At 45.2% G+C, this 24,718-nt stretch overlaps 1 protein-coding gene across 6 annotated transcripts in view; it reads right to left on the bottom strand.

The window, feature by feature from the left end:
• Window positions 1–24,361, bottom strand: part of OXNAD1 (oxidoreductase NAD binding domain containing 1) — a 47,451-nt gene extending 23,090 nt beyond the window's left edge. For 2 of the 6 annotated variants that reach the window (XM_060180852.1, XM_060180856.1), the window contains exons 1-4: window positions 24,225–24,361; window positions 14,882–15,041; window positions 11,990–12,116; window positions 11,641–11,704 (exon numbers count right to left, since the gene is read on the bottom strand). In XM_060180852.1, the coding sequence (XP_060036835.1) occupies window positions 11,641–11,704; window positions 11,990–12,108 (183 nt within the window). In that variant the 5' untranslated portion in view covers window positions 12,109–12,116; window positions 14,882–15,041; window positions 24,225–24,361. Of the gene's footprint in view, window positions 1–11,640; window positions 11,705–11,989; window positions 12,133–14,881; window positions 15,042–19,879; window positions 19,983–24,224 lie in introns of those variants that run through there. The other 4 variants (XM_060180855.1, XM_060180854.1, XM_060180857.1 and 1 more) reach the window with 4 other exon arrangements.
• Window positions 24,362–24,718: the final 357 nt, after the last annotated feature.

The following is a 24,718-nucleotide window of genomic DNA, read 5'->3' as shown; positions in this document are numbered from 1 at the left end:
CTCAACACCACCAGGGAGACTGTCTCACGAATGGCGATAAGACCCAGTGGTCTGTTGTCGCAGGCTGTGGATTCTTTTGCTAGTGGCACAGCTCATGTCACTTTGTCTTTGAGCTATTTCAGAAATCTTGTTTTTAACCCCTGCCTTGCCTCTACTGGCACCTTCCTACTCACCTGAATCTTTTCTTTTCTTTTTCTTTTTTTTTTGTTCCTTGACACTCTGTAACCACAGGTAAGCTGGCTTCTGTTCTTACAACTTCCTCTTCCCAGGTTGGCTGGTAGGTTCCTAAACTCACTGTCCAGTCTCGGTTCTCACCCTCCCTGCTCTCTCAAATTAATTTGGTACTTTCTGTCTATTTTTCCACCCCTGAAGTGGTCTTCTTACTTAGATTAGCGGACACTAAACCTTCCAACCTGGTCCTTCATCTTACCTGTTTCTCCCTCCCCTTTCTGACCCCCGAGTAGAAAACTCCTTCCTCCTTTCTCTATATTGCCTCCCTCTCTTTTTCCCTCTCCCCCCCCCCATCAAGGCCTCTAACCATTATCAAAGCTCCTAACTGCCCCCCAACTCATCAGCACTTTTCTGCCAGACCCACATATACACAGCCCTGTGTAACAGCAGCCCATGTCCAAGTAGGACTTAACTAACTATACCAGGTGCTGTGTAAAATCTTTTATGTGCATTAATCCATTCAGCTGGTATAAATAATCATCTGTTCCCACAAGAAATAATAATTGGGCCCAGCATTCTGCAGATAAAGTAACTGAAAGGCTCAGTAACTTGGTTAAGTCTACTCAGCAGGACTGAAACTCGGGTTTGCTTGGCCCTTAATCACCTGATGTTCTAGCTCAGTGGTAAGTTCATTCATGCCTACACCGACACCTGCCATAATCATTCTTCCCACAAATGCTTCCTGAACATGGTGCCTGGCCAAGGAGAAGCAAAGATGAAGCAGGGGGGTCAGCCCTCAGAGGCCCCCACCCCCAGGACCAGCTACTTTCCATTAGCAGGATTTCAAATACAGACCCCACTGTAAACTCAATAAAAGTCAAATTCATTTTCTCTTTCATTTTTTTGTTTTTTAGTTGCCACCAGGCTTATTGCTAGGGCTCAGTGCCTGCACTATGAATCTATTGCTCCCAGCAGCCATTTTCCCCCCTTTCCTTCCTTCCTTCCTTCCTTCCTTCCTTCCTTCCTTCCTTCCTTCCTTCCTAGGTCAAAGAAAAATTGAGAGAAGGGGAAAAGAGAGAAAGGCACTTGCAACCTAGTTCACCTCTTATGAGGCATGAACCCTGCAGGTGGGGAGCCAGAGACTTAATCACAAACCACACACTTGAGATCCTGAGATCAGCTACTGAGAGGAATTTATCTCTTATCAACTTCCTAAACCAAGCACAGGGCCCAATATATAATAGGTTTCAGTAAAGACTTGAAAAAAAAGAGTAAAACTGTAACCTATAGTCACATAAAATTGATTTCCAGATCATAGGTTAGTGGAGTCTAGGAGATTTGGTTTACAAGGAAATGAAAAAAAAACACCCAAAACATTACAGAAAGCCTAGGTTTGTTTTTTGTTTCAAAACTGTAAGAGAAGGAAGGGGCAGAGATTTCTCCAGCTGGAGAGTTCTGTCCCTTTGTTCCCCATTTCCTATTTTAAGTGTCTTACTACAAAGACAAGAATTAGCAGACGCCTCTCCTTACATCATCACTCTCAATTTCTTTCGTCTATCAAAAGCAAGTGTTTATTTTACATAAGCATTTTTTTTCAATAAAATAAATCTGTAGAAACTGTCAAAAGACTGTATCTCATTTGTAACAATGATTCACTAACAAAATTCGATGTCTGCAAGCTTTAAACACATCCCAGAGTCACTTGGTGGCAGAGAAGTCAACATTCATAACTCTGGGGCCCTGGAGCACAGAACTCCAGTTTCAACATATGAGAATGCTCTCCTAGGTGAAATGAAACTGTCAGTCACTTACCGATGAAAAAAGTACATAGTATTCAATGAGGGAGGAGAACACTATATTCTCTATTGAAAAAGTTTCACTAGGATGAAACATTTCAATTTCGTCTGGGTTAAATCTTTGATCAAAAATATCCTCAGTACCTCAAAAAAAAAAAAAAAAAAGTCCTCAGTGACTCAAAGAAATGTCCCCACATGCTTGCTGTCCACTGATATCACTACAACCAGTGCTGTGCATGTGCTAAATAGTGTGAGCATGACAGGACCGGCCAGGCAAAACGCCTCGCATCATCTGTGATTCTAAAAGCTCTGCCTCCCTCTCGCCACTTTATTTAATTAATACTCATACTGCACAAAGATTTCTAGCAACGTGGATTTGAAACATTAGCAAAGTCTTTTCAAAGGCCGCCTCCTTTACTTTATTCTGAAGCTAGCTTCGTATAATTAAGACATGCTGAATGTCTTTCCTGCCTTTATTGAATAAGCAAAACATGACGTGGAAACCATGTTTTCCATTTATACTTGTTCTCGTACTTAATGGATCAAAAGCTTTCCCAACTGAAACCTCAACTAGTTAGGTTCTAAGTTAAACCACATGGCAGGAAATGAAGTTTTCCATAAAATAACATTTAGACTCTTCTACTGTTTAATAAAATAACAATACGTTTGCCAAGTCTTCCAAGCAGGCATTTTTAATGCTCTGACAGAGTTAAGCATCTAAAAGGAAATGCCATGATATGGATTTTAAAAAGCTGGTTTCATGGAGGGTATTTTGGTGTTACTGCTGCCACAAACATCTCTGTACAGGAAACAGGACTTTCTTTGGGAAATCTGGCTGGCTTCCTCTGTGCACGCCCACTCATCTGCTTGCTGGTTTACAGTTTAGACAAAGTCGGGATCAGAGGTGTCCTGAACCAAACACAAGGTTAGGACACAGAGGATTTCAGTCACTAGTGAGACTGATATGTCCTTTTATACTTAGGGACACGGAGACTCACAGACACTGCTTATCTTGTGGCAGAACACCAATCAGAGGAGTTGGCATCTCGTTAAAAGACACCGGCTTCCAGCAGTGATTAGCTGATGGTGGCATACCACAGCACTCCGTCAACTGCTTACTACTTTTTAAGTCAGCCTAAGCTTACACCCACCAGCACTACATCCTGACATGACATGACAAATGAATTCCCTTGCCCCCACCAAAGGTGAGCCTGTCCCCAGGCTGAGAATCCTCTTTGCCTTATAAATCTTTATTCCAGGAAGTATCCTCTCTGATGCATCACCGTTCCACAGGCGCTCCTGCCCCAGGAGAACACAGGACCTCACATAACAACAGCAACACCTTCACACAGTGCTGACCAAATACGTGACTTCACAAGCACTCATTCGACCAGTCTTCACGACAGCACTAGAAGGCAGGTGTTACAAGTGAAAAATGTGAGGTTCCAGAGCTAGGAAGTGTAAAAGGCAGTAGCCTTGAAATTCCCTTTTTATGCAGTTGTTTGTTAAGTGCTTTTAGTATGAGTTGCTTGTAGTATGAGGTGGAAAATTCCTTTCCCCTTCCCCCTTGAATAAACAGGACCTAATCAGTGAAGGCCACCCATTGTCTTGTAAGTTGTTCAAAGGACCCTGCATGGGGACAAGCCTTATCAGGACCTCTGCACAGCCCCAGCAGTATACTGGTCGCCAGATGGCCTGGTATGATGGTAGGGGGATGTGAGGACCTAATACCTGGTGAAGTCTTATTGGTTGTCTAGTTTTGTAAGGTTTGAAATTAGCCCGCACTTTGCTTTGTATGGACCCCGCTTTTTGCTAAGTTTGAAATGATTGGATTTTGTGTTTGCTATAGCCTGTTATTGGATGTAAGTTGACAAGGTGATGTGTTCCCCCTCCCTGAGTGTAGTCTGAATTCCTATAAATTGTGTGGTTTGAGCCTTGTTCAGGGTCGAGCTCGGTAGACTAACACCAGTCACCATCTCGGCCCGGATTGCAATTCGTCAATAAACATCTTTGCTTCCTTGCAGTGGATGGTGGTTTGATTTATGCTCGCTAACAGGAAGTGGTAAAGTAGAGCTCTGAATTTAGGTACCTGACTGACTGATTCTGTTTCTACAGATCAGAAAAAGAAAACTAGCCTCTCCCTTAAAACAGCTCTCATCGCCCTTTGCTGCTTCCAGCCAAGCTAAAAATATTTCGACAGTTACCTATGGTCCTTGTTCTGTGTGTATATATATATATATATATATATATTTTTTTTTTTTTTTGCCTCCAGGGTTATCACTGGGGCTCAGTGCTTGCACTACGAGTCCACTTCTTCTGGTGGCCATTTCTTCCATTTGGTTGTTGTTGGATAGGGCAGAGAGAAACTGAAAAAGGAGGGAAGACAGAGAGGGAGAAAGACAGACACCTGTAGACCTGCTTCACCGCTTGTGAAGCGACCCCCCTGCAGGTACGGAGCTGGGGCTCTACTCTGTGCACTGACCTGGTGCGGCGCCACTGCGCCCCCCGCCCCCGCGTATACTTCCTTTCATTCTCTCTCCAATACAATCCAGCCAACCTCTCCTCCTCAGCAATGTTCTCGTGCTTATCTAATCACCCACTTTCGCTTTGCTGAAGCCAGTGATGACCTCTCAGTAGACTTCAACATGGCTGACTCTCATCTCCTTCTTGAAACACTTTTCCTCCTAGCACTCTGCTGACTTCCTGCCTTTCGTTTCAGGCCACTCCATCTGCTGGGCTGGGCCGTCCTTGTCTGCATGACTTCCCTGCATTGTTGGTTTGGTTTGGTTTGGTTTGGTTTTCACCAGATGTGCACAGCTCAGTTCTGGTTTCATGGGGGGGTGGGGGGGTGAGTGAACCTGGGACTTTGGAGCCTCAGGCATGAGAGTCTCTTTGCATAACCATTATGCTAACTACCCTCCTCCATCATCTGCCTGACTTCTAAATGCTGACACACCCAAAGATTGAGCCCCGAACACTTTTCTGTCCCATAGGAGCTCCTCAAACCCTTTGCATCTCTTAACAGAGGAAAGCAATCAGGGTGTTTCTGCAGGTGTGACTCTATTCCCAGCAGGGAACTCCAGATTCACACCTCAGACTACCTGCGCTTCCATTCCAGTCAATACATTCAACAGAGGACTTTTTCTTTCTTTTCATTATATGGACAATGTACTATTATTAGTTTTAATAATTTTTATTTTATTTATGTATTCACTTTGGACAACAACAGAGAAGTTGAGAGGGAAGGGGGGAGATTGAGAAGGAGAAAGACACCTGCAACCCTGCTCCATCACTCATTAAGTTCAGGACTGGGGGCTTGAACCAGAATCCTTCCCGCTGCAATGTGTGCTCTACCAGATGCACCACTGCCCAGACCCTGGGCCATTTTAAAGTTATACAAAAACAGTATAATAAACACCTATTACACACCCCAAATCCAGACTTAACAGCTGAAAAAAGCTGACAAGACTCGTGGCTAGGGCTAATCCAGTTTCATCTAAAACTCCATCCTCACACTGAGATTACCCCAGAAATAGCCCTTCCTCTCTCTCTCCATGTCTGTGCTCCCATTTTAACAACTACACGCTGTCACCATCTACCCAGATCACTCAGATCCGCAGAGAAGAACCATCTTGGTTTCCTTCCCCTCTCTTATTGACTGTACCCCCTGGCCCCACCCCCAGTCTGTGAAGAATCCCATCAGCCCTACTTTTGGCCAGACTCTGCCCACTGCTCTCTCCCCCAAAAGCCACGGCCCCTACTCTACTCCACCAGGACTAGTCAACAGCCTCCAACCTGATGTCAAAGCACAACAAAAGCCCAGTGCTCTACCAAGCAGAGAAACAACCCACTTAAAATGTAAAGCATGAGTCAAGTCCCTGACTGGAGCCTTCCATCACTCTCAGGATAAACCCCCAAACTCCTTATCTAAGTCCACAGCAGTTCAGACACCCTGGGTCCTGCCTATCTCCCCTGTGAGCAAGCCAAGTTCACTCCTGCTTCACAGGCTTGGCTCTCACAGCCCCTCTGGCAGGAATACTGTGTGCGTGACTCACTCTTTTCCTTAACTGCGGCTCAACTGCAGAAGACATTTGGGAGAAATGGGGGAAAACAAACAAACAAACAAAAAAACCAAGCAAACCCTTGTCTCTTAAGCTAACTTATTAACAAAGAATGTGTGAGTGAAATATACTGACACCAACCATTTCCGATACCAACAAATGAAGCCCTGGACACAGTTAAGAAGTACATGCAGCCAGGGAGGTGGGTCAGTGGGCAAAGCACGTGTCCCACATAATGAGGCCCCAGGATCAACCGCCAGCCCACAATTATCAATAGCTGAGCAGTGTTCTGCTGTTTGTCTTGGTCTCATTAAGAAAAGAAAAGAAAAATCTTACAAAACAGCTCATTTGGCTGGGTGGTTGAGCACACATCTTAAAATGTGCAAGGACCTGGGATCAAGGCCCCAGTTCCCACCTGCAGGGTGGAAGCTTTGTGAGTAGTGGAGCAGTGTTGCAGGTGTGTCTCTCTGTCTCCCCTGTCTACCATCCCTTCCCTCTCAATTTCTGGCTGTCACTATCCAATAAATAAATGAATACCAAAAAAGAAAACAAGACAAAATAGCTCAGTTGGCTTAGGTGCTGCCTGGAGTGGTTCAGACTTGTCCCCCACTGCAAGCTGGGCTGGTGGAGCAGCTCACCTGCCAGCGGGTCTGCTTTGCTGCATACAGAGCCCAGGTTCACTGGCCTCTCCAGAGCTCTGGCCCACTGGGGAAGGACAGAAACGGGCTGGGGGTGTGGAGCGACCTGCCAGCGCCCAGGTCCAGCAGAGAAGCAGCTACAGAAGCCAGAACTCCTACCGTCTGCACCCCAAAAACAACCTTAGTCCACACTTCCAGCAGGGGAGAAGTGACAGGAGGAAGAAGATAAGAGAGCTCTGAATCCCAGTTTCAACAGCACCCAGAGAGAGAGGAGGAAGAGGAGAGGGACATATGGAGGTAGTGGTGAGTGGCTTGGAGAGGAAGAAAGGATTGGATTAGGAAGGAAAACAGCACAATTACATGTAAACGTAGACAGGTAGTTGTAGAGACGATGCTTGGCCCGTCTACAACCTTGGAACTGTAACGGCTTGCAGTGTGGAGACTGAAGGCTCAGAGCCCTGGTGGTGGGAATGGAGTGGATTTATACCCCTGCTGACAGGTAATCTTGTAAAACAATATTACATCACTACTAAAATTATTACAAAAAATAAGGAGAGAAAAAAACAACAAAACAGAACCCAGGTTCAAGTCCTGCCTCCCCCAAATCCAATGCCCCCTGTACTGGGGGAGGCTTGATGTTGGGATGTCTTTCCCTCTCTTCCTGAATATCCCCCCCCACCCCGCCCACACCCTCCCTCCCTCTCTCTCTCTCTCTCTCTCTCTCTCTCTCTCTCTCAGGCCCTCTCTAGCTGGCTGGCCTGAAGCAGTGCAGCCTCAGCAATGGGGAAAACATTAACATGCGTATACATGTACATACACATATGCGCGCCACCAGCCTTCAGTCCCCCAGCCTCGAGCTGAAGAAGGTCACTTCAATATACAATCTTGCCAATGAACAGAAAGTCCTAAGGGTTCAGCCTGGAACACGGCCCAGCTTTCTGGCTAAGCTTTCATCCCATTAAAGCCCAAGACTGAGCAAAACCATCGTCCACACAAGTAGATTCTCAGTAGTCCAGAATCAGCAGTGGCAACTACAGGATTCCCAAAGGCCTCTGGCCATTTGACTTTATCTACTAAACTCTCCTCTCCCCTTTTCCTTACACCTAGTCATATACTTCACAGGCTTGTGCCTGGCTCCAAACTAGGGAGCGGGGTAAGGAAATGTGGGCGGGGGGGGGGGGGGCAGGGGTTTCACTTGTGAGTCAGCTTGAGTCTTCAGTCAGTGGGATCGGATGCTGTCTCCAGGGAGATAATGGCAGAATTGAGTTGACTTGTTGGACAGCCAGAAAGTGTTAGAAAATAGCTTAGTCTCTCTCCCTCTCCATCTTCCCTGCCCTTCTCAATTTCTGTCTCTGTCCAACAATAAATTAATAAATAGATCAATAAATAGAGAATAGCTTAGTGGTGTGCAGCCAGGCCCCACTCCCAAGCACACACACTCTAAGTGGGTGAGAAGCCCCGAGGTTACAATACACAGAAAGCATTTGTAGGTGCGCATGATTAGAGGCCCAGGATATAGGCCAATGTCTGGTCTATTGAGAAGTAAATATATAAAAATGTGTAATAAAATACTCACTAGCAAACTCGCCCACCAAACTGGTGAACAGAGGACACCTTACTCAGGGCCAGCCCTCCACAGAGGTCAAGCACTGACCCCCCACCCCCATCCCACAGTAAAATCTTAAGTCTTGTCTGAACAATTCTTGCGGCATTACAACATTCTTACTGCATTATAACATTCTGACTCTTATCTCCTTAACATTTTGAAGGTGACCCCAGACTACTTATTCTTTGGTCTTTAAAAAAAAAAACAACATGTGAACTTGAACATAAACAGTCAAATGTCATTCAATTGAGAGCTCAGTTTCCTGCCATCAGCATGACCCCAGACTGGCTAAGCTCATAGCATTACCATCACAATATGGTCATTCAGACCAGAGGAAACACAGTGCCAAACAAAGAAAGGACATTTCTGTGTGGGTGGGAGCTCCACTCTGCCCATGCCAGGAGGCACAGTGAGGAAGGAGCCTTTAAGACTCAAGAGACCTGAGCTGAAGCTTCTCCTTAGCTCCAGGAGAAGCATGAGATAACTTCTAGACTCTGCCTCCTCTTGTACATCACTGGTGCCATCCTATCTTTAGGGTATCTACCTCACAGACCTGAAAGGAAGAGCAAAGGTAAACACTGTGAAACAGCTTACTGTCTGAATTAGAGGCAAGAAGGTGGTTCTCCTGTGTGGGCTCAAGCTGAGGTGATGTGCATTTGACCAGTGTTCATCGGCCTGAGTGGCCAGGAACTGCCCTATTCCAGGAGAAGGAGAGAGGGTCTGGAGTGACCTCCCCATAACCTCACAACATTCCAGACATCATCTAGCTTTACTTACTTCTCCCAGCTCTCACTATGTTTGGATGAAATTAGAAACAAGAGAAAGAAAAGTTGCAACTGGAAAATTCTTCTGCCATGTCTGCAAATAACCCTGAGATTTTTCTGTCTTTCAGGCCTCAATATATCAACTCTTCATACTACTAGTGTGTGTGTATATAAACTCTCTCTTTTTTGTAAGTTGGCTCAAAATAACCCTCCAAAAGTCCTAGTAATTTTGTCTTGTGAAATTCTGAAATGGCCAGTGTGATGGTCCACAGACCAAATTCGGGTGTTACGGTAAGTCATGTTCCACTACAGCACTGTCATGCTGGTTTGTGTACTGTTTATGGCTCTGTCCAGCACAAAAAACAGAATCTTGAAGCTGATACTCAGCTCAGAAAGCCAAAGGGAAACACACACATACACACACACAACTTACTACCTGAGCCTTTAAGAAAATTTGACAAAACCTAATTCTATCTGCATCAAAATAAAGCAGGAAGGACTCCAAGCCTTTGCAGTGCTGTCCCTGCAGTTAAATAAACACTTCTTCAAAAGAGACATATTTTCACTTTTTATAAAAGGAATCCTAATAAATCTCCTATTTCCAAAATCAGTACTTCTGTGTTGAACAAAAATAAAACAAAAAAAAAGTGTTCTCAGATTTATCGTCAGTGGGAGAAGTATATTTCCCCACATGCCCATAAGCAGTCTATTAGGCTGAATGGATTTTCACAGACATCTCAAAAAACAATCAGAAAAATCAACTTGAAACCAAAACACACACCCCCCTCGGTCCCAAAGCAATTTTCTGAAAGTAGAATCAGCTTGAAAAATAGGGCCCAAACAGTACTCTTGAACATCAAAATATATCCTACTGTTAATAAAAATTAAGGTGGAGGTACATAGCATATGGTTATGCAAAGAGACACTCATGTCTGAGGCTCCATGGTCCCAGGTTCAGTCCCCTGCACCCTAAGCCAGAACTGAGCAGTGTTCTAGGTAAAAATAAATAAACAAACTTAACTTTTAAAAAGAGAGAGATTTGTAAATAATAATACTATGATAGTACAATTTGGGGGCATTTTTTTTTTTTATTTTGGGGCATTTTTACAGAAGTCAATAATCCTGAGCCCGACAGCTAACATGTAGGTGGGCTGAAAGTGTTGTCTAGGAGGATGGTGTCAGAGGTGGGAATAGAACTAGTGAGCTGGATCAGGGCAGAGTAGCTCCCAAATATGGGAAGAATCTATAAATACCATTAACTGAAGCCCCACTGATCTGACCCAGGACCCACGTCTATCCAGGAGCCTGTGCTGCCTCTGCACCCCTGACGGTAAAGAACAGAATGGGGAAGCTTCTGACGGAGGGGATGGGATGTGAAACTCTGGGGGCAGGAACTGTGGGGAACTGTGTGGAACTGTACTCCTCTTATCCCACTATCTTGTCGACCATCATTAAATCACTAATAAGATAAAATAAATAAATAAAAATAATCCTTCTCTATAGGAAATTCATAATTTTTTCTAGTAGTTTAAGTGTACTTATGAAGCTAAGCCTAATACACCTAACTAACACTTAAAAAAAAAAAGGAAAATAAAATATCCAATGTACAGGCTTTTCAATGAAGACAGGGTTACTCACTGAGGTCAGAGTCAGGCTCCTTTACTGCCCTTCCTTCACGAGCAGACTAGTGTCTAGAGTCTGAATGTGGTGGGGAGTGAAACTTGCACATGGCAAGGACAACAAGAGCGAGGTGCCTCCACTCCTCAGGTGTTCTCCCTGGATGAAATAAGTTGCTCTAAAGAAGGCATAAGGACAACAATTTTGAGACATGGCGTCAAAAAACAAAACACAAAAACAAAAAGGAAAAAAAGAAAGAAAGAGCTACACACTCCATGCAGGTCATGAAGGTTCTATGGCAGGGGCTTGGTGGTAGTGCACGCAGTAGAGTGCACACGTTACCTGTCACCTGTGAAAGCCACGGCTCAAGCCTCCAGCCCCTGTCTGCAGGGGGGAGCGCCCCCAGTTGTGGAGCAGTGAAGCAGGGCTGCAGACGTCTCTCGCTCTTTCTCTCTCCCCTATTTCTGTCTCTAACAGGAAAAGGGAGAGCTAGTGCAGTGGCCAATGGGAATAGCGGACAGCCTGTGCAAGCACCGAGCCTGGGTGGCAACAGACAGGCAAAACCTACACCTGAAAAGAGAGCCCTGGACAGCGTGCATGTGAGCACTGGTCTCCCGCTGAAAAAGCCATCTGCTCATTTCAAATTTAAAGGGAAATGTTTGAGTGTTTCCCTATCATCCCTTCAGACTGGCTGTTATACATCTTATTCAGAGAACAAGCTTGCTGACTCTCCTTTGAGAGAGTACCTTCCCTATTAGCCAGTCGTGACAATGTGCAACTGTCCAGCCTAGCAAAGCCTGCCTCTGCCTGAAAATATACACCTAAGACCCCGGACACAGCTCACTCAGGTAGTACACTGCGTTGCTATGTGTGTCACATGTCACAGGTTTGAGTCCAGTCCCCCACATATTGAAGGAAACTTCAGTGTTGTGGTGTCTCTCCCTCCCTCCCTCCCTCCCTGTCTCTGAAAAAACAAAAACCACAAACCTTTTGTCGAGTGACATTTGCAGTTCTCTCCATGTGGTCAGTTCTCCTTTTGGATTTCATTACACTTGAACAAAAAGTGAAATCCAGTTATCAGGTATTAGCCTCACAGAAAACAATTAGATTAGTTCATTTCCCCTGAGGAAATCAAGGTGATCCAAAGCATAACACAATATTATGGCTCCCAGAAAACGGTCAACACCTAGCACAACAACATCTGATGACCTATGGGCACCTTACGCAAGGCGAGATGTCCTGACATGCCCTCCGCGATGAGACAGGCCTCCCACAACCATGACGAGGCAGGTCTCTGAAAATCAACTGCGAGTGACACAGATGACTGACAACTTACCTAGTCAGAGACAGGCGGCGTAAAGTGCTGGGCATCAGTCTCAGCGAAGCAACCTGAGGGCAGCGAGGTCCAGCAGAGCCGCGAAACAATCCAAGAACCACAACCGCAGCACCGGCCATGGTGTCTCCTGGGCAAACATCAGACTGAAAGTTAACATACTATAAGGGGCAGCAAGAGAGCACATCCGGGCCTTGTGTCTCCTCTGTCATGCACACAGTCCGACTTCAAACTCCAGGCCCACCACACCACACTGAGGAAACTTCGGTGCTACGTACGGTATCTTTCCTACCGTCATTCTCTACCGGAAAACACTCAGAGCAGTAAGGCCTCTGCAATGGCAATATATATATACACACATACACACATACACACACTTACAGGAAAACTGGGAAATATCAGACTATTTTAGAGACTTAAAAAAAAGGCGCAAGTTAGGATTATTACTTTTTTTTTAACCAGTACTGGTAGTCTCTGGCTTATGGTGATATGGGGGATTGAACCTGGGCCCTGGGAGCCTCAGGTATGAGTCTGTTTGCATAACTCTTATGCTCTCTCTCCCGCCCTGTTGGTAGTATTTTAAAGCATGTCACTGACAAAATCTCTACCACCATTTGGAGCTGATCCTACGAATCTCCACAGTCCTCGTGCATATTATTACTGGTGCTGTCAGACATCCATGTTCGCCATTAGTTTCCAACATCTCTGACCAAGCTCACATGAGTTGATGCATGAACAATCTCAATGCTATCACAAAAGAGAACAGATTTTGTATCAGCCTAATTATATTCCATCCCAAATGCACCACGTAAATCTTTTATATTTCTTACTGGATAAAGTGGAAATTTCCTGAGGTTCCCAGCATAAAGTTCTCAGCTATTTAAAAAAGAAAGAAAGAAAGAAAGAAAGAAAGAAAGAAAGAAAAAGGCAAGTCATTTTACTTTCTTTATAATGATCAAACAAGAAACCATCCACATGACCACTGACAATGGATGGGGCAGCTGGGCTATGGGGCCCACTGTCACGTGCTGAGGTCAGCAAGGGAGCAAGCGCACTGCGTCTGTATGCAGGGAAGGCGGAGACCACAAACACCACAGAGAAGGAAAGAAGCCAGTCTCAAGACAGCACAAATTCTACGTGACTCCCGTGATGTGAAGCAGAAAAAAGAGACGACATTCATCTGTGGAGGCAGAAAGAAGATGCACAGTTACCCCTGGGGAGGCAGAAGTGGTGGACGCTGACTTCGTGGGTAGCCTCGTTTTGAAAAACCCATCAAACCACAGAGGACTTTCATGGCAGCACCATGATGGTGTATGAACGCCACTACGCATTTGTCCAGAATTTACACCACCACCACGAGAGCCACAACGCAAACCATGAACTGTGGGTGGTTATGAGGCGTCATGTCTGCTCACTGGTGGGAGCAGATGTACCGCTCTGGAGGAGAATGCTGATAATGACATACATGTGTGGGGACATGGAACATGTGGGAGACTGCCCTCGTTTCCCCTCAATTTTGCCGTGAATCTACAACTGCTCTTTTAAAAAGTCACAACATTTTTTTTTTAATCAGGCTTTCCTCTGAGGATTATGTACTTTTCTGTTTGAATGTTAGAAATGCTTGAAAAATCAGAAAGATCCCGAACATTTCAAACGTTATAAACTACTAGCCTATCAAGAAAAGTTCTGACTGGGTTCTACCCATTCCATTTCTCTCTGCCAACTTACGAATGTCTTCGTCGAAAACACTTTTTTGTGTTTGCCTCCAGGCCAGGACTATGAATCCACTGCTCCTGGGGGCTGTTTTTCACATTGTGTTGCCTTGTCGTGGTTATTGTTGTTGTTGGATAGGACAGAGAGAAATGGAGAGAGGAGGGGAAGACAGACGGCGGGAGAGAAAGACAGACACCTGCAGACCTGCTTCACTGCCTATGAAGGGACTCCCCTGCAGGTGGGGAGCTGGGGGCTCCAACCGGGATCCTTCTGCCAGTCCTTGTGCTTTGCGCCACCTGAGTTTAACCGGTTGCGCTACCGCCCAACCCCCGAAAATAGGTATTTTTAATGTGTCCCTATTACCCTGTCTGTCCTTCACTGCCTTAAGTTACCTGGAGAGTACACGAAACTGTGGACACATTCTGTGTTTTTGTGAGCTCTTTAGAAGGCACTATAAAAATTAATCATAATACATTTAGTGTTAGAAAAATGTTCAAGCTAAGTGCGTTTATAGTCCTCCTCCATATTCATTAATTGAACCTTTTACTCAAAAGTATTTATTAAGAGTCCATTTTGTGGTAGGCATCGGGGATAAAGACATGAACAAAGCAAAGACCTCCGTCGGGAGCTTACATTTTAAAAGGCAGAGTTAGAATACATGAAAGTAAATAGATCAGGTGACGATATAAGTCATACGCAATTTATTCAGCTATAACCAAGCCACAGCCAAAAGCCGCTTACTTTGTAACTAGTCTTTAGACAAGAAGAGCTATGTCTTGTCACAGGGCAATGCAGCAGCATCTTGGATAAAGTGACTAGTCCCTAAATTTCTCTCTAGTACATGAAAAAAGTATCCAGCTGTTTCCACCTCAGTAAGACCACTAAATATAGTATCTGTCCCTTAAATGTGCTCAAATGAGGGGCCAGGCGGTGGTGCATCTGGTTAAGCACACACACGACAGTGCACAAGGATCCAGGTTCAAGCCCCTGGTCCCCATCTGCAGGGGGAAAGCTTCAAGAGTGGCGAAGTGGGGCTGCAGATGTCTCTCTGTCTCTCTCCCTATCTTCCCTTCCCCTCCCAATTTCTGTCTGTCTCTATCCTATAATAAATTAATAACAATAATAAAAAAAAAACATACTAAATGGTATGTTGGCTGCTGAGAGAAAGAAGACAAAACTTACTTTAGGAGTCCATGAGGTTACAGGAGTTATTAAGTGTAACGCTGGCAGACTGATATGCGGTATTTTGGTCCCGGTATTCTGAGACGTTCGGTTACTGAGACGTTTGGATGTGCAGTGATTGGAGCACAGATATAGTGAGATTCTCACAGAGTTCCTGCAACTGCAGAGACGACAGAGAACATCGATGCTCTGAGAAACTGTTAAGAAGCACTACTTTCTCTAACTGCAAAAGCATTACAAAACAGGTGTCACCTTGAAATCCTACTTTCAATGATCCACTTTCCTCCAGGTTTTTTTTTTTTTTTCTTTTCTTTCTTCCCTGTCAGGATTACTGCTGGAGCTCAGTGCCAGCATACAAATCCACTGCTCCCGGGAGCCTCCCCCCACCCCTTTTCTTTATATTATCTGATTGGAGAAAGAGAAATTGACAGGGTGGGGGACACAGAGAGGGAGAGAGAAAGATGATATGCCTATCAAACTACGGAAGTGAGGACACATGGTAAGATGACATCACCTGGCCCCAGTTCTTTTTTTTTTTTAAGTGTTTTTTGCTTGTTTTAAGATTTTCTTTATTTTTAATATTTCCTTTCTTTATTCAGTTATTGGATAGAGACAGAAAAGCTGAGAAGGGAGGGGGGAGGCAGAGAAGGTGGGGGGAGACAGACAGACAGATATACAGCATTATTTCACTGCTTGTGAAGCTTTCCCCTTGCAGGCAGGGACTGGGGGCTTGAACCTGGGTCCTCCCATATGGTAACATGTGCACTCAATCAAGTGTGCCACCACCTGCCCCCCCCCCCCAGTTCTCCTCCTTATGTTTCCAACTCTCTCTCCCTCTCTTTCGTTTCTCCTAATACTTCACCCCCGCATCTTCTCTCTCTCCCTTCCCACTCCTCTCCTCTCTTCTCTCTCTCCTCTTCCTTATTCTAGGTTTACTTCCACCTATTTAGAATATCTTCCCCATGAAACACCAGACCAGTGGATGGATGGATTCAGCCTAAGTGTCATTTAAGGCCATGTTCCCTGACAACACTTAAAACTGATACAAACTGAAATCTGAAAACAGAGTTCTGTTTAGCGCTTTGAATATCATCAATAAATCAACTTGCTGAGATGCAGAATGAACCTTGTCAAGGGGCTATGCAAGTGATCTGCTCAGCTGAGCCGGAAAACAAAGGCCTGTTAGTTTTCAAAGCTGTTGTCTCTAGATCTCTGAACTATGACCAACAGTGCCACCTACTGGTAAATAAATGGCATTTTTTAAATCGAATTATGAAAATAACTTCCAAAGTAGTAAGTTGTCAAAAAGAAAGATCTCCTCGTTAAAAGATAGATCAAGTCATTTCGTGTATTCAATGCAATTATTTAATTTACTAGAGAAAATCAATATGTATTTAAAGTCAACAAAAGAAGAACATTGTGGTCCAGGAGGTGGCGCAGTGGATAAAGTGTTAGACTCTCAAGCATGAGGTTCCGAAGGTCCTGAGTTCAATCCCTGGCAGCACATGAACCAGAGTGATGTCCGATTCTTTCTCTCTCTCCTCCTATCTTCCTCATTAATAAATAAATAAAAATCTTTATAAAAAAAAAAAAAAGGAGGACATCTCATTACTGTGTGCCCTCACAGAACCGACTGCACCAAAAAATAAGCCAGTATTATTTATGAAACAGAGAAAATGATCACAAAGGCAAAATGACACTCAGAGTCACTGAAGTAGTAAGACCACTTACTGTAAGAAATAGATTAAGATTTGATGACCTATACTCGGCTGTTCAACAGGCACACTCAGTTTATTAAGTCACTGGGATGCCGGGCACTTTGCAGGCTATGAAGACATAATAAAGAAACCAGAGGCCCTCCTCATCTATTTCCTATGACACTTCCCTCACTCACTCCCAAGTTATCCTTATCAAAGCAAGGACTGCAAAAGCTGAATAAGGGCAAGAGACTGGCATACTTTAACGATGACTATTTAGTCACTATCAGGCCACCCCATCAGCTGGAGCCCTAATCAGGGAGTCCTGAGATTCCTAAACAGACATGATGGGCCTAGACCTTGAATAAATCCCTCTCTCCATTGTTATCAGTCATCTCTATCAGGAACAACACAATAGACCCCTTTGTGGGTCCCCATAGTACCTTGCTCTCAACTTGGATCAACAATGGTAGAGAATGTTTCACCCTCTGAAGGGAGGCTGGACAACATACTCTGTGCTACACCTGAGGAAGATGGGTCAATATTGGGGCAGCTTCAAATGTTCCTACTTATGACCACAGAATGGGAGCTCAGATCTACAGAGATGCAGAGGTCACAAAGGCTCCTAAGCTGAATATGGGCCCCAGATCACATCAAGTTGATTGGGTTTACAGTCAACAATATGTATACACCTTTCCCATATTTGGGAGCTACTGTCTTCCCCAATCCAGCTTTCTGGTCCTTTTTCCAGCCATGACATCATCTCACCAGACAATAACTTGGATCCATCTGCATATAAGATTTCAGGCTCAGGGGGAAAAAAAAAACACTAGTACAGCCACAGGCCCTTTGGAATATAACTAAAATATGCCTACTAGCTATCTACAGAACAGAGACCCCCCCCGCCACCCAACTCTTCATCTGTACTATCCCAGCCTTTAGGTCCATGATTGGTCAACAATTCGTTTGGCTTTGTATGTTAATTCTCTTTTCAGCCACCAGGTTCCAGATGCTAGCAGGATGCCAACCAGATTTCCCTGGACAGACAACCCCACCAATGTGTTCTGGAGCTCTGCTTCCCCAGAGGCCCACCCTACTAGGGAAAGAGAGAGGCAGACAGGCTGGGAGTATGGATCGACCTGTCAATGTCCATGTTCAGCGGGGAAGCAATTACAGAAGCAATTAATGACCCTGGGTCCATACTCCCAGAGGGTTAAAGAACAGGAAAGCTATTGGGGAGGGTGGGGGGTGGGATACGGAGTTCTGGTGGTGGGAGTTGTGTGGAGTTGTACCCCTCTTATCCTATGGTTTTGTCAGTGTTACCTTTTTATAAATAAAGAAATAAAATAAATAAAGAAATAAAGAACCAGAGAGAGATGGCACAGTGGGCAGAGCACAGGACTTACACGTGTGAGCTACCATGGTCAGCTGCTGCCACCACATATGCTGGAGTTCTGGTCTCTTTCTCTTTTGCAAAATGAATAAATCAATCCTTTCTAAAAAAAAGGGGAAAAAAAAACACACAGTCTTTTCCTTTATGAAGCTTTCATTACAGTGAGGCTGTTAACAGAAAATACAGAATTCAGGAGACAATTACAGGTCATAGTGAGTGTGATCAAGGAAATGAGAGGGAGAGGGTAGCCGGGGACTAGGACAGAAGGCTTCTCTCAAGAGACAGCTGAGAACTGACGCGTGAGGAAGACTAGCAGAAGTGAAGGGCAGAGAGCTGCAGAAATAGCTCACGTGGACAGTGTGCCGCCCGTGAGCTCCACGCTGTGCTTTCCTTCCCTCTGTCTCAGAAAGACTCAGTGTGGAGTGGTGAAGGCTCACAGACGACGGCGATAAAAGTTAAAGGCAGACCATTCAGCCAGAGGCCTGACAGAAGGCTCAGGCCGGGGTGCTGGAGGAGCCAGTCGGCAGGAGTGGAGGTCAGCGACTTAGAGGAGATATGGGGCATGGCACAGCCCAGCAGAGGGCCTGAACCAGACCACACCAGACCGGCCTGGGCTTCATTCTAAAAGCAATGGGGAGCCGTGAAGACTTTGAATAAGCTAGAGAAGAGACAAGATCAAAATTACACTGGCCGAGAGTCAGTAACGCGTGCTGTCTGCTGTGCACATGTGAGTAGCGGAACTGAGAAGGGCCAGAATGGGCAAAGGGGCCCAGTCGGGAGGCTCTAGTTTAAGATGAGAGCAGCACGGCAGGTAAAGAAAAGGCAGAAGCAGGTGAAGGTGGAATATATCCCAGAACCGGAGCTCTTTCATTTACTGGGAGACTGATGAGGTGTGAGAGAGAAGAAATAAGAAAAAAACCAAGAGCATTAGAGCACTGAGATGAAACAGATTCACATAACTACCACTGCACCTGTCGATTGAGAACTGTAGGGGGAAAAGAAAGAAAGAAAGAGAGAGAGAGAGAGAAAAAAAGAAAGAGAAAGAAAGGTAGAAAGAAAGAGAGAGAAGTACCTGGCAACCCCTCTCCCCTGCCAAACAACTTGGGCTCACCAACAGTCACCAAGGAAGCACAGGGGTTCCATTCCAAGCAGTTCACACGTGGTAAAGGGGACCCGAGTGCCATACAACTTAAGAGAATTCCTAGCTTGGTTGGCACTGGTGAAACTAGCTCAGTTCTGACTCTGTTGTTTCTGTCAGTTACCTCTAGCCATTGTGTATGTGTGTGTGTGTGTGTGTGTGTGTGTGCGCGGGGGGGGGGGGGGGGGGGATACTGACCAGAACACTGCGTTCCCAGTCATGGTGGTCATTTCTGTTTGTCTTTCTTGCTATTAAGCCAGAGATAGAGCCCAGGGATTCAGGCGGGCCAGGCATATACTGTACGGCAAGCCACCTCCCTAGGCCTGACCATGTTGATATGGGAATGCCAACCTCACTGATTTCGGAGAAACATGCCTGGCTATGAAAGTACCTGGCAAGCGAGAGGACCAAGAAAAACTAAGTCACCCCCCCTTATCTCTTCCGAACAATTATAGGGTTGATTATTTCCAACAAATAGTTCCCCTTGGCCTGACTCACAATCCATCAAAAGAGTTTCAATGACATAATTATGACTGGGTTTTAAATATGATCTTGAGTTAAGAATTTTGGGGTGGAGGAGATAGCCAAAATGGTTATGCAAACAGATTCTCATGCCCGAGACTCAAGGTGTTAGGATCCATCCCCTGTGCCACCGTAAGGCAGAGTTGAGCAGTACTCTGGTAGTGTTTGCCCCTCCCATATATGCAATGTTAACATATTGTTTTTGTTGTTATTATTATTATTAAGTCAGGGATTCTGAGATAACTCACCTAGAAGAATGTATATTTTACCAAATACAAGGACCTGGGTTCAAACTGTCAGACAACATATGAGAGAGGACTGTGCAAAGGAAAATTTCACAAGTGGTGGAGTGGTGATCTGGTGTCTTTCCTTTCCTGTCTGTCTCTCTTACTCTTCTGTGTCTCTCACGCTCTATCTGGAAAAAGAGAGAGAGAGAGAGAGGCTGCTGGTATCGGTAGACTTGAAAAGACATTAAGCCCCAGCAAAAATCTAATAGCAAAAAAAGAAAAATAAAAATCAATAAATAAAAATTCAAACTAGTAATAGCAGTATCAACTGTGACTCCCTACTATCTCTCTAACTGGTACATTTGCTCGGTCACCTTCAGGGTCCCAAACTATTCCATTACACAGTGTTTTCAGGCCGCCTGCATAGCTCACTTGGATAGTGCACTGCTTCTGCCATGTGCCTGACTCAGGTTCAAACCCACCCCGCCCTCCCCCTACCAAATTGAACAAAGTTTTCCCACTGTGGTCTCTTTTACTCTCTCTCTCTCTCAGTCTTTAAAAAAAAAAAAAAAAAAAAAGCCCCCTTGGAATATACCTAAAACAGATCTACTAGCTTTTCCTAAAACAGAGACCCCAAATCTTCATCTGCAATATTTTTGCCTTTAGGTTCATGATTAGCCAACAATTTGTTCTGTTTTATATCTTAACTGTTTTTTAGCCACCAGGTTCCAGATGATACCATGAAGCCAACCTGACTTCCTTGGGCAGAGGACCCCACCAATGTGTCCTGGAGCCCCGCCTCCCCAGGTCCCTGCCCCACTAGGGAAAGAGGCAGACTGGGAGTATGGATCAACCTGTCAACGCCCATGATCAGTGAGGAAGCAATTACAGAAGCCAGACCTTCCACCTTCTGCATCCCACAATGACCTTGGGTCCATACTCCCAGAGGGATAAAGAATAGGAAAGCTATCAGGGGAGGCGGTTGGATGTGGAGCTCTGGGGGTGGTCACTGTGTGGAAACATACCCCTCTTATCCTATAGTCTTATCAATATTTCCATTTTATAAATAAAATTTTTTTTAAAAAAGTGCTGGTGCGGGGGGGGGGGGGTGGGTAGCAGCAGGTGAAGCGTAAGGACCGGCATAAGAACCCCAGTTCGAGCCCCCGGCACAGGCGGTGAAGCAGGTCTGCAGGTGTCTGTCTTTCTCTCCTCCTCTCTGTCTTCCCCTCCTCTCTCCATTTCTCTCTGTCCTATCCATCAATAACAATAATAACTATGATAATAAAAAAACAAGGGCAACAAAAGGGAATAAATATTTTTTTAAAAAAGGCTTGATGCAGGTGTCTATCTTTCACTCCCCTCTCTGTCTTCCCCTCTTCTCTCCATTTCTCTCTGTTCTATCCAACAACGACAACAGCTATAACAACCACAACAAGGGCAACAAAAATGGCCTCTAGGAGCAATGGATTCGTAGTGCTGGCACTGAGCCCCAGCGATAACCCTGTAGACAAAAAAAAGTGCTTTCTCCCCTCTTAGGAATAAATGCAAAGTTTAGTCATCATTGTAATGTTGTACTTAAAAGTGCCAAGTAGAATTAAAATATATATACATATATATACACATATACATATACACACACACACACTGTACCTCACATGTGGCTATGATTCTACTATCTTCAGCACAAAATGGACTCAAACTGGGCAGAGTCATACAGAGAACCATCTCTGGCCAGACAAGGAAAGGCTAACTGTGACAGGTTGAAAGTATGAAAGGCCCAGGAGATGCCCAAATCAGGTCTCCAAATCTGTCTCCCGGAATCCAGCACCAGTTGAGCAGAAAACAGAAGCACCTGAGCACACAGAGCTGTCTGCCTAAGCTGGTGTTGTTTCACACACCACAGCAGTGCAGTTGTTCAAAGCCTAGGTCTGGGGGTCAGGCTGCCTGTGTTCTCACTGCCACTTACCAGATGCTCCTTCCTCGGCTTGTCCCTCAGCCCCTATGCCTCAGATGAACCAAAACTGAAGGAGGGATGAATGCTCTGGCTGTGGAGATGACAACAAGCATAGGGACTATTTAGGACAGTCTCAGACACATAGGGTCAGTCACTATTCATAAGAAGTTAATTTGAACTATTAAAAAACTGTTGTTAATAAGAAAGAGAGAGGGAGAGAGAGCCAGAACATCACTCTGGTACATGCAGTGCTGGGGATCAAACCTGGGACCTCATGCTTGATCTGCACAATACGTCCCAGCTATTCTCTTGAAAGTTTCCACTGTGGTACTGGGAACTGAAACCAGAGTATCAACCCTCCCCACTGTTTGAGGCAATACAGAAAGAAAAGTCAAAAAAGTCACCAAGAAGTCAGATAGAAGAACTAGCCAGTGATCTCTGCTACTTTTAGGGCAAGTAACCTCAGACTGTAAGACTGTCTAGCAAACTGTTTCTCATTGGTCCAGACTTTTTTCTAAAAGGCTACCAATTTGTATTTCCAAGAACCAAAGATGACAATATGCATTTCTGTATACTCAACACTGGTTCGTCCTGGGGATGGCAGGGAGGTGGCTTAGCAGACAGACCGTTTACTTATCAAACTCGAGGCCCCACATTGGATCCCCGGTACTATATGTGGCCAGAACAATGCTCTAGTCTCTTGATTTCCCAATGTAACTATAATAATAATTTCAATCCCCAGCTATGTCATAAGCCAGAGCTAAGCAATACTCTGGGAAAAAGAAAAAAAAAAAAAGAAAAATTTTGTCTAATTTGTAGGTACTTTTGTTGACAAGCATTGAAGAAGGAAATTTGGTTCTCACCTTCAAAATGATAATGGCTGGAGGGGCTGGGCGGGGGTGCAGTGGGTTAAGTGTATGTGGCGCAAAGCACAAGGACCGACATAAAGATCCCAGTTCGAGCCCCCGGCTCCCCACCTGTAGGGAAGTCGCTTCGCAAGCGGTGAAGCAGGTCTGCAGGTGTCTGTCTTTCTCTCCCCCTCTCTGTGTTTCCGTCCTCTCTCCATTTCTCTCTGTCCTATCCAACATCAAAACAGCTATTGCAACAATAACTACTACAATAAGCACAACAACAAGGGCAACAAAATGGGAAAAATAACCTCCAGGAGCAGTGGATTCGCCTCAGTGATAACCCTGGAGGCAGAAAATAAAAAAAAGATAATGGGACTACATGCTGGCGACTGCCTCCTGTCCTTCTATTCCAAGAGACACAGGAAGAAGTCACTGCACTGTGTGGACTTCACCAGAATAGCTCCTGTTCTAGGAAGACTGGAGTCATCTCAGCTACCCCTCAGCAAGTTTAACAAATGTTTCCTAACATGGGTAGATTTCTGAATATGTAAAGTGGAGTATCTGTGAGGCCTCTGAAACTCTCCAAAATTCTTTAAACAGGATTTTCCTCCAAAGACTCCTCTGCTGTTAGGTTTTCAAACCTTAAAAGGGCTAAGCCAGGTGGATGTCCCCTCAGTCTGCATGCAGTCGGCAATTTCGAGCTAAGATCTGAGTACGTGCACATAGATGCACATAAGACGTGTACATATATATGTATCATATATATATATATATATATACACACACACATATACCATGTGAAATAAACCAAAGCATTGTATATTATTGCTGAATTGAGTAAAGTTCATGATTTCCATACAAAAGTGGAGTCTTAAATCTGAAAGGGATCTTGTAAATCATCTCTAGTCCAATGTCTTTTTCTTAGCCAGAAGATAAAACAAGGCCCAAAGAATGCAAATATGCAGCTGTGTGTGACAGATTCTGAGCCCGTATCTTCTACTTTTCACTTCAGATTTTCCCCCCACTCCATCGCATTTCTTCTCTACAAAAACCATAATAAACATCTACCAATGAAGCCATACACCATAAAATCCAGTTGCACCACAAGAGACATTCGCACTGATTCCAGGCCACCTTTTATTTACTTACACTTCACCTGAAGGTATACAGAAGCCCCCAAACAACTCTGCCAGCTATGCCATTCCTATCACAGAGAAAGAACAAAACCAATAGTGAGTGATGCACATAGTCGGGTAATTTTTTATGTGTTCCTGGGTTCTGGGAACAGATAAGGGTCTTCCTTCCCTAGGTATCTCAGTTTCAAGATTAATACATTGAACGAACATCTAAACTCCCGAAGTCGATGGGGAAAGAAAAAAAATCACACCCTTAGTAAAATATCTGGCACATGAAAGACACCCAGCATCAGGAGGTGATGCCATGACTATGATCACCCACTGCTGAGGTTAGTGACATGCCTGCAAACACAGGCAAGAACCCGGCCTGTCCGCCCCACGCGGCACCTTCAGACAACCGAGATGAAGGAGAGGCAGGGATGTACCTGAGCAGGTAAGTGCAGCCGGGAGCTGCCAGCTAAGCGGCGCCCGAGTCCAAGGTCAGCGGACGAGTCCGATCTCCCAGGGGAGCAGGTCCTCCGTCCCCGGGAGGCAGGCGGGGAGTGCGAGGAGGCTGAGCCGCCGCACCCAGTCTCAGCCCCGAGCCAAGCAGTGGGCCCCCCACCTCTGCCTCGGCGAGGAGCCGAAAGCCGCGCTGATGCTACCGAGGGCTGATTAAGGGGCACCCTTAGGCGGAGCGACCACCACAACCCCGCTACCAGCCTCCCACGCCACTTCCAAGAACCGACCCCACAGACGAGCCCAAGTAGAGCAGAGGCTGGACAGGAATCCGCCGCGGGTGTGCGAGGACTTCCGGTGTCCTAGACACGAGGTTCTAGAATGCCAGCGACTCCCCACTCTCTATTGGTCTTTTCCATCCGATGGGCGGAGAAGTTCACCGAACCACCAATCGATGAGCTCCGTCTTCCAGTGTCCCGCC

Source organism: Erinaceus europaeus, chromosome 21, assembly GCF_950295315.1.
Source record: "Erinaceus europaeus chromosome 21, mEriEur2.1, whole genome shotgun sequence".
Lineage (NCBI taxonomy): Eukaryota > Metazoa > Chordata > Mammalia > Eulipotyphla > Erinaceidae > Erinaceus > Erinaceus europaeus.
The sequence above is the reverse complement of the archived record's forward strand: the minus strand, read 5'-3'. Positions and strand labels throughout refer to the sequence as shown.